The sequence below is a fragment of the Mustela nivalis genome (assembly GCF_964662115.1).
Source record: "Mustela nivalis genome assembly, chromosome: X".
NCBI lineage: Eukaryota > Metazoa > Chordata > Mammalia > Carnivora > Mustelidae > Mustela > Mustela nivalis.
This window is the reverse complement of record NC_139040.1, coordinates 14,592,138-14,602,274: the sequence shown is the minus strand read 5'-3', so window position 1 is coordinate 14,602,274 and position 10,137 is coordinate 14,592,138. Positions and strand designations below refer to the sequence as shown.

Genomic DNA, 10,137 nt, shown 5'->3' with positions numbered 1-10,137 from the left:
CCACCAACCAATCCACCTCAGCTTCACCGTGCACAGGACACAGGACCGCCCAGCCAAACCGCGCCTTTCCACACCCTCTTCTTCCAAAGCTCTGCAACACATTCAAGCCCCGAAGTCCTCTGGAAGCAGAAGCTCCGCAAGGCCCTGCACTCCAGCGCACAGGTTATCTCCCTTTGATAAAGGACAAAGGTCACTGAACTTTTCAACAGTCCCCCAGGAGTCAGGGATACAGAGAGCAGCGGACACAAGCAGAGACCGTGACCCATACAGAAGTGTGTTAATCAGGCGCTGGGTTAACAGCATTGCTTAAGGCCCAAACTGGGATTCGCTACTGAACTGAGCTAAAATGGACCGGTTTTCCCTCAAGAGTTAAGCAGAAGAACCAAGAGTACATCCTTGGTATTTCAACTTCTAGTTCTTTGATGTCACTGCTCCCATTCACCCATGTAGGGGTAAAGATGAAATGCAAACACCTCAATTACCTTGATACCTACACCTGAAGCTCATTCCCCTAATTAGGGAGCCCAAGTCACAGAACAGGCCATCTTGGTGACAATGTTCCGTGGCAATTGCTCAGAATTGCCAGAAGTATGTGAGAAGTAGTTTGGGGGAAGAGATATAGGAAGAAAATACTGAAAAGCCTGTAGTCCTTGTTGTAAAAAATAAAAAGAACCCAGGGGCCACAAAAAATGCATGTTAAGTTTTATTAAGTTTCAAATACAAAACATTCCAAAAAGAGAAAAGTGATCTATAATATCTAAGTTCTATATTCAACTACTGTTAAACAAAACATTCTTTTATCATTTTACAACCAGTATAAAGCCGGAAGAATCAAGACAGATTCGTTTTCCAATGGGGGAATAAGTCTGCTGGGTCAGTAAACTATTTGCCAAACAGCTGAATGGTGATTTAGGTATGCTTAATTTGAATTTAGTATTCACATTTACTATGATTAATTTCTATGTTCTACCCTATTTTCAATTTACCTAAATAAAATCTCCAGAGCCAAGAAGTCATGAGAAACCTAATCCCAGGTAGTTTACATTACAGGACCAAGGAAGACAGCTATGTTAAGTGCAACAGCTACTTAAAATTGGTCAATCCCTCATTGTGGTCTAGGATTGGAAGAGCCTGTCCAATGAGGGTTACAATTTTTGGACTATTTCTCACAACTGCGAAGACTAAACATGACAGCACCGATTTTACTATGGAAAAAAAAATATCAGAAGTTTTTGTACTTAGTTCTTCTAACCCAACAACTCCAATCCAGTCCCTTTAAGAACATTAGCTTTACATACTATCGGCTTTAATCTCCAACACAACTGGTTTCCAAGACAGGTGGTGGGGTAAAGCAGACTTACAAATAGTACACTTAAAAAAAGCCAAGTGGCCCAATTTGTTTCTAGTTTTTCAAGTGTGCTTTCAATCATTTCAGCTACGTTTCCAGTTAGTTTCCAGATGCTACTTCCTTCATTTTATGACTGAACCCCACTTCTGGATGAACTACACCAAATCAAATATCCCCACTTGCTGAAAAAATCAGTTTACTGGATAAAGAGTTACCACTCATGCCTTTCATTTTTCTACTTCAGCTTTCTGACAGCAATAATTAGAAGTTCTAAATTGCAGAGCTGTCCCCAGGACTTTAGCAAAATGAAAACCAAAGCTGTAAAATCCACATAAAGAACCACAAGAACTTACTACCTCCACTTACCAATTTCCTTAGCTGCTCCCCTTTATCTGGCCAATTACTTTTTTAAAGTAACTACCACTCCCTAGTTAAGTGCTAACCAACACTGATGCCTTCCTTCCTTCCTTAGATCCACAGGAACCCTCGAAGGCAAAAATCTATTGCCTGCACCAAACCAATTCTGATGAGTACTGCTTATGCAACTGTTGTGCCTTATCGACAATCAGCATTCTTCTGCTTCAACAACTCTGTAAAATGAAAAGCATGTGATCAGATCACAAGACACTCTTTTACACTGGAAATTACTCCCCCCCTCTTACCCATTCTCTAAATACACTTTTTTACTACTTTAACTGGCAACGAAACATGTGCTTTAAGCTGCAAGTTCTAAAATGCAACCAAACACATTCATTAATAATTCCTGTTATCAGTTTGGGAATACTGAGTGCTACTAGGTCATCAATACACCAGTGACACCGCCACTCTCCAAGTGGGAACTGAGAAGCAGTGGCATCTGTTCTCCCCTTAAGTCAAGTTATACAATGGCTGAGGACGCACCAATAATAAAAAGGGGATCCTCTGGGCACCTGTGTGGCTCAGCCATTGGGCGTCTGCCTTCAGCCTGGGTCATGATCCCAGGGTACTGGGATCGAGCCCCGCATTGGGCTCTCTGCTCTGCGGGAAGCCCGCTTCTCCCTCCCCCACTCCCCCTACTTGTGTTCCCTGTCAATAAAATAAGTAAAATCTTTAAAAAGGGGGTAACCTCTTACAAAAATGCACGGGAACAAGTCTAAACCTGATGCATGTCAAGTTTGTTCATACAAAGTGTACAGCTCCAATCAACCACTGCTTATGGGGACTACATTAGCAAGCTTTATACATTCAAAAATAAGCTAATTATAAAGGAGCTTAAGAGGTACAAACTTCCAGTTACAGGATAAGTTAACTCCATTGGAAAGTACAGAATATAGGAAAAATCAATAGTGGCATGACTGAGCCACTAACGGAAACACACCTGTTTAAAATAACTTTGCCCTACATTCTAATGGGTAAATGAACATACAAGGGGTTACACATTACAGCACTTTATCCCCCTAATCCACAAGTTGGGTTACAAGCCCCTTCACGAAGAAACAATACCACAGGTATGCATAGTGAAAAGCTATTATTACTTACACCTCTAAGGCCACAGCTTCTGAAACTTACCTTAGCATTTGATTTCTCTTGCTGCCAGCTTTATCTAGTGTGAATTAATCAGCACTCCAAGCATAATGACCAAAATCCTCAACCTGTAAAAATTAAATATGTAACTAGTTACCGCTCTTAAAGGAAAATCTTCAAAACTTGCCTACAACTGCTCTTTTCCAGAAAGAAAAGGCAAGTTCAGACTTGCAGCTTAACTTTATTTCATGTTCTACTAATTCTCAAAGTGGTGGTAGGTTCACTGGCTTGGGATGGACTGGAATGGCTTAAAATGGTTAAGTCGCATGGCTTATGGATTCTCATTCTGTTCCAATGGTGCACTGCCATGTTAAATCCATAAGTTGAACGGACAAAACTTATTTGAAGGAATAAGTGCAGTATAAGGATTTTTAGTTGGAGGTCTTCAAGTTTACTATATTCAAGAGCATCTTTTTCAACTTCATGGCTGGACCTGGGTCATGCTGCCTCAGGTTTTGCTTTTTAAAGACCACTTGCAATAGATTTTCTCCATACAGTGTAGTTCCATAGAACTAAAAACAAGTCAGGCATCCAACTAAATGTCAAGTTTGCAATGGCTTACAGGGGCAGAGATCGGGACCCCAAACTTAAGCCATTTCCTATATTGACTAAAAGGCTATTTTGAAAAATGTTAAAACGTATGAAGCATGTTTAAAGGTCTTCATCAAAAAATACTTAAAAAAGAAAAAAAAGACACCCCCTCCCGAGCCCCAGATTGCCATTGGTAAACAACAGCTGTATTATTAAGGCCTTTAACTGTCATACATGCTTTTAAAAAAAAAAAAAAGAAAAAGAAAAATCCATGTGTTGAATTTGGAGGACTTCTAATATGCTATCGAACACTTTGCTTTTCCAAAAGTTTTTTTTTTTTAATCTAGAAAGCATTTCCATTGCCATGAGGTACAGTATGTCTCACTGTACTATGAGGAAGGTAAGTGTTCAATCTCGACTTAGACGGAAAAACTAGTTTGCTTTGCTTACCATCTTTGCTGTTTCACAGGCATTTGATGCTTTAAATCTGATGTGGAATGCTGATAGATTCACTTTTTAGAAGTCATAAGCCTTTGAGAAGTTGGAGATAACTTCATTGCTTATCTATTTTCTCCTTTGCAATCAAGCTGTTCCTTAAAAGTGAGACACTACAGAGTTGCAAAAATTTGAAACAGTAAGAGCAAGCACCGTTTGCAGCTTCATGGTTGGTTTTGGCCAAACTTTTTATTTAGTATTCTGTAGTTGCTTAACACACACTTAAATGGTCTTATTGGGGGGAGGGGAAAGGGGAGGTTCTTGTAGATTCCCAAGGAAATGTCAGAAAGGCAAAATATGGCCAGCATTATCCATTTGGTTTTTTGGGTTTACTGGGTGAATAGCACTTTCCTTACATAAGCATCTGATCTCAGGTTTTTCATACTGAGAACATTTGAGATTTCAGTTTGAAGACCCTCTGAAATCCTACGAGTAGCATACCCCGACCACCCTCTAACAGCTAGCTTGTTTGTATAGGCAGAAGGATTCACCTCTCCATTTTAGATGGCTAGATGTTTGTGGAAGGTCTTAGAATTGCTTTGCCTCACTTACTGGGAAAAGTCAGGTATAGGAAGTGGCCTTTAGGGACACTTTTAACTTGAAAAATTACAACACTAGTACACAAGTCAAGTCTTAACACATTTAACATTTGCTTATTGAAAGCAATGTCATAAAGTCAAATAAGATTAAACAGGTTTTACTTTTTTTCCCTCACAAGAACATAAAAATTATGGAAGGGGAACTTAAACAGGAAATTTAAAAAAAGGTAACACAATTTTTCCTTTTAGTAGTCCTTGGGTAGTTATGACAGAAAAGGTTCCACTTTTTTGTTTGTTTCTTTGAACAGGGATTTTGGTCCAAAGTTTTGTTTGTTTTTAGTATCTGCTTCTGCCTCCCCCTCTATCAGATCGGCTTCCTCCACGGCCACCACCTCTTGGTGCTCCGCGGCTTGAACTGCTGTAGGAATCACGTGGAGGAGGGTACCCCCTTTCCATAGAAGGGGGAAGCCCTCTTTCTTGTCTGCCAACCCGATCACGACCACTTGAGTAGAGATCACTTCGGCTGCTTGAGTAACTGTCTCGACTTCCACCATATCCGTCACGTGAGCTGCTGTAATCATCATAGCGACTGCTTCCACCATAAGATGGCGGGGGCCCTCGTGTAGGTGGAGCACTACGTGAGTTACCTGCAGGGTCAATGGTCAGGTAATATGGCAACACTATAAATTGTATATATACAACATTTAAATCTGAATTTACAGAATTCTTGTATTAAACGTTTACTTTCTTAAATGGGAGGTTTTAAACTCTGCCATTGCTGGCCATTAACAGGGATTTGCTCATCTGCTGAGATACGGAAATGGATGGGTTTTAATGTTTGTTTGAAAAGACTGAAGACGGTGTGTATTTCAAGAGGATATTCCAGACAGCTTGTTATTTTATAGTAGGCACTCAGACACTTTCCAGTGATAAGTTGCAATTTTGAACTGTAGACTTTCCTTCATATTGCAATGGTAAACATTTGATCTTGTTAATAAAATTTTTAAACTGTATTTTCACTGTTGGGGGAAAACACATAAGGCTGCCAATTTAAGCAAGCAAAATCCCCTCCAAAGCAAGCAAACAGCCTCAAAAAGAAAAAAAAAACTTAGAAAAAACAAAAGCCCCTCACAAAACTAGGAAAAGCCCAGCTGATAAAGGTACCCCTTAAAAGCAAGCAAATATCCCTTTAAAAAGCAAGCACCACACAGCCTAATAAAGTGGCTCATGAACCTAAAAACTCAAGCTGGTGATATTCAAAGACCCTCAACCAGTATCTTACCATAACTCTCATATGAATCTCTGTAGGAGCCTCCACTTGGATGATCTGAATAGTCCCGATCACGACCATAGCCATCTCTATCACTGCAGTTAAAATGAAAAAAAAATAAAAAATAAACTTGTTAAGGCACAAGACATCAATTTCAGAGCAACTTCCATTTTTTACAGCAAGCTGCGGCAGGCAGCAGTTAGTACCCTACCTATAGCCTCTTGACGGGTAGTCATCACGTGAACTGGAATGACCATAATCACGGTAAGTATAATCTCTCGGCGGTGGTGCATAATCTCTTGTATCACGAGAACTTGGGTAATCTCTGCTTGAATAGCTGAAAAGACAAAAATTTAAGTCGGTTCACACTTTTCCTAGGTTCTCCCTTCAACCTCAGTTATTAAGACCACGAACTAACTACTCTCATCAGTTACCTGTCTTTAGTGGAGTATCCATCATCTCTCGGGGACAAATAAACATCTCTACGAGAGGGCAGGGGTTCCCTTCGAGGTGGGCCTCCGTAACTATCTCTTCCGCGCGACACAGGAGCTTAAAGAAAAAAAATTTTTTTCAATATAACCAAAATGTGCATGTACATTTAGGCAATCAAAAGCAGTGACTTAAAGACAACACTGTGGAAAGGAGTTTCTTTAAAAATTTCCTTCGCACAAACCAAATTCTTTTCAGTACTTCTAACTTTATGCAAGCCTAGTCCATGAGACAGTTTCATTAAGCATCATTTTTAACATTTAAGGCTTTAAAAACATTTTTGAAGATTTTGAGCAAGTGAGCAAGCAAGAAAAAGCACAAGCAGCAGAGAGGGGAAGAAGCAGGCTCCCCCCAGGCTGAGCAGGGAGATCCATGTGGGGCAAGGAAACCACTTAACAGACCGTGCCACCCAGGCACCCCTACGTTTACTTTGAAGCATCATTTTTGAAAATCACTGACCAATCCTTTATTATAGTGGGACAACAGAATGTTCTATAAATCCAGCATTTACCTCTTCCTCCCATTCCACTGCTGCTGCGAACTGGTCCTGAAGGGGCAGATCTTTTAGGAGGAGGACCACCACTGCGTGGTGGTGGTCCTCTTTTTACTGGAAGTGGTCCCCTGGAAGAACTCATGTTAAAATTCATGGAATAGCCACCATCATCTACATTGAAATAGAAAAGAGAAACATTATTAATTCCAGCATCAATAAAAGCTATTTACGTTTACTTTGCTGTTATCAATGACCATTTTCTGTTTAGTTGGGGAATCTGACTTTTTCACTTGAGTAAAACTAACAACTCTCAGGGAGTTGACACAGACTAACAAAATAATAGAACTAAAGTGTACTCTTAAATTGCTTCAAAGAAAAATACAAACTTTCATTTTTATACACCAAAGTACATGTCATCAAAAATTTTCTGCAAATTCTGGACAAATTTGTTGTCCACGGTTTTATTGTTTTGGTATTTAAGTAATCTCTACATCCAATGCGAGACTTACTCATTACCTGTCACCAAGAGTTATTAGCTAGGCTCCCATCTACTGCTTTTTTAAATACTAACTTAGGATGCCTTCTAGGTTTTTCTTAAGTCATGACTTTGATAAATGAGGTCTTTTCATTATCAAAAGCTGGAGCATTTACTTCAGGACTTAACCAATGCACAGACTGGTGTGGGGTTTACAGTTCCTAATTCGACAAGAAGCCTAAGGTAGAAGTCATTACCCATGTGCCCTCCACGTGAGGGAGGTCCCCTGGTTCCTCCACTTCCTCCTCTTCCGCCTCTAAGACCTCTTGGAGGGCCTCTGCTTCTTGGAGGTGGTGGTGGTCCACGTCTACCACTTTCAAATGATGGTTTAGTGGCTTGTTCTACTTTGATGGCTTTTCCATCTAAGGACTAAAAAAACACCGAAAACAGTTAAGTGCATCAATATTTAAAAAGACCTTGCACATCCATTCACTATGTGTTATTACACCAACGTGCCCTCCAAAAATATAAGTTTTTAGGTAAATTTAGCTCACCAATTAATCTGAGAAAAGTGATAAAATATAGGGTCATTTTCCATTCTAAGTTTTTTAGAATGATACTAATCAGTTTAACTCCAACATTAAAAAGTGAATCCATCACACTGCTGGTCAATAACATTTTAAAAGCTAGACAATCAATTTGTTATTAAATGTGATAACAGCAAAGGAAAGCCAAGATATCGAGGCATTCTATGGATTCTAGAGAACACACGGTCATATAATTTTCTCAACTGAAACAATTTAAAAGTACAATCCACAACTCTGCAAAACATGAAATTACAAAGGGCAGAAGATTAGCGGGTTCTGGAAAGGTATACATTCAAACACAAATCAAGAACTTTTCTAGACCAGACTTCAGTAACACTCTTTATGCATTAGGAAACAGTACCATTGTGCAATCTCACCTTTCCATTCATGTCTCTGGCTGCATCCTTAGCATCTGCTGGGCTCTCAAAGGTGACAAAAGCAAATCCTCTTGATTTGTTGGTTTCACGATCTTTCATCAATAGAACTGAAAAAGCCGTTTTTTGGGGGGGGGGTGTTACTCTAGTTCGAATTAAATAACAAAAGTGCACCTACAACATGTAAGCTCAGAACTTCTTAGAGGACAAAATGTATCATTTCAAACGATCAACGCAATCAAATACATCACAGCTTACATTTTTAACTTTAACAGCTCCCTATATCCTTTCAAATAACTCACCTTCCACTATTCGTCCATATTTGCCAAATACTGCTTCAAGGGCTTTTTCATTTGTTTCTGTATTGAGGCCACCAATGAAAAGCTTTCCTGGGCGATCTGCTTCAACCATTTTTTCCCCCTGGTGAGAGTCTGTTGAAAAAGAACAGTATTACCTCCCTATAAAAAGTTCAAGTTTATGGGGCACATGTCTATTTACTAGTGCATATTTCTTGTTTCACTAAGATTATCATTCCTTAAAAACAGCAGACACCAAAAAGCCTACTTTCCTAAAGCCTCAGCAGGAAACCAATTCAAGTATTTGAGTGATGCTGCAGTTTACCTTAAACTAAAGGACCACTTAATACCTTCATCTTTAATCCACCTCGATAATTGTAATAAAGTAACAGCTACTCAGCCTCTGAAAAAGCAATTCTAGTTTTAACCCTAGATGTGTTCCTTTTAAAGATTCAATTATCACCTTCTAATTACCCTAATGTTTTTTTTTTAAAGCGTAACGCCTCATTCAAGGTCACAGGCCAGATACAGGTCCTCTTCCAAGAACTTTGCCTTTCCTCATTGGGATTCTCTAGTCAATCTAAATAGAAATTTAAAGTTTGAGCCAAGTTATACCTCCTCTTCTAAACCAACCCCTAAACCCGCCGAAAAGGTTCTTTTAGAACAAGAAAAAAAAAAAAGGTTTCAGTATCGTTTCATAATAACGGAAGGTGGAAGCGCGCATCGTATCACTCAACGCTCCATGACTGCAGCAGAATCCAATTAAAATCCGTCATTAAAAACCGCGTGGAAAACACAAAATGGCGACACTTGGATTCGGCCCAGAAAAACCTACACTGGTCAGGGGAGTAACTTTTGGTATCAGCAGTGGCTGCGAGAAGTCAAAGGGCCTCCTCTCCGAGGCTGCCAATGAACAAGGACCCGCGTAAAAGTGCACGTGCCCATCTGTAGCGCCAGCGCCATCCCAATGCAGGTACCGCGGTGGCGCGCTCTGCCCTCGTCCCGTTTCAGCCCCGACCTCCGGCACCACCCCCGCAGGCGACAACCAAACTTTCCCGAGAGGCACCCAGCGGGCCGGAGCCCCCACGTCTGTTTTCCTCGCACACGCGCTGCTTTATCGAAATAGGTCGGCCCCTTTCGGTTCTTAAAATGGCGCCCGCCACCCCCATCTCCAGGGAGATAATCCCAAGTTCTAACGTGGCAAGAAGGCACGCGAAACGGCCGAAGGAAAGGCTAACACGTACCGGAGGGGTGACAACGGTTCCAAGCTCCTACGAGCTCGCCGGCAGGGGCTTCGTAGCAGCTCAGCACGAGGGAGTGCCGCCGGATCCGCGAACGGAAGAGGGAAGCCGCCAGCAATACTGCGCAACGAGGGCGAACAAAGGAGACAGCAAACTTTATACTGCCCGGGAACGAGGCTGAAGGACCCGGATGGAAACCGAGCTCAGAATTTGAAACGCAAAGGGAGGGGGAGCAGTTCCCAGTCTCCCTATTGGCTTTCTTCTCTGTCACTCACTCCTTGCCCCACCCCTTACCCCAGGCCCTCGGCGTTCTAGCCGGCGCCCGCTTGTAACCGTTTTCCCAGCCCCCACCCGTGCTCCCCAGACCCGCGTTTTTGCTTTCGGCTAAAATGCTTCAAGGGCTGCGTTTAATACCGAATTGAAATTTATGACTTAT

General features: G+C 41.2%; 1 protein-coding gene across 1 annotated transcript; it reads right to left on the bottom strand.

The window, feature by feature from the left end:
* Positions 1-690: 690 nt before the first annotated feature.
* RBMX (RNA binding motif protein X-linked) lies at positions 691-9,918 on the bottom strand. The gene is made up of 11 exons (XM_082717622.1): positions 9,705-9,918; positions 8,467-8,595; positions 8,168-8,274; positions 7,461-7,632; positions 6,747-6,899; positions 6,181-6,295; positions 5,958-6,083; positions 5,759-5,841; positions 3,893-5,123; positions 2,897-2,979; positions 691-1,938 (listed from the first exon to the last, which is right to left on the bottom strand). Exons 2-9 carry the CDS (start codon positions 8,573-8,575, stop codon positions 4,813-4,815), a joined length of 1,176 nt encoding a protein of 391 aa, XP_082573748.1. The 5' UTR covers positions 8,576-8,595; positions 9,705-9,918; the 3' UTR covers positions 691-1,938; positions 2,897-2,979; positions 3,893-4,812.
* Between the last annotated feature and the right edge of the window lie 219 nt (positions 9,919-10,137).

Bases quoted from the DNA above. Each gene is read 5' to 3' on its own strand.
- RBMX (XM_082717622.1), bottom strand. From the start codon at position 8,575: ATGGTTGAAGCAGATCGCCCAGGAAAGCTTTTCATTGGTGGCCTCAAT. The intron at 6,296-6,746 runs GTAAATGCTGGA...TTTTTCTTTAAG, and splicing joins CAGTGGAATGGGAGGAAGAG to CTCCTGTGTCGCGCGGAAGA. The intron at 6,084-6,180 runs GTAACTGATGAG...TTGTCTTTTCAG, and splicing joins GGATACTCCACTAAAGACAG to CTATTCAAGCAGAGATTACC.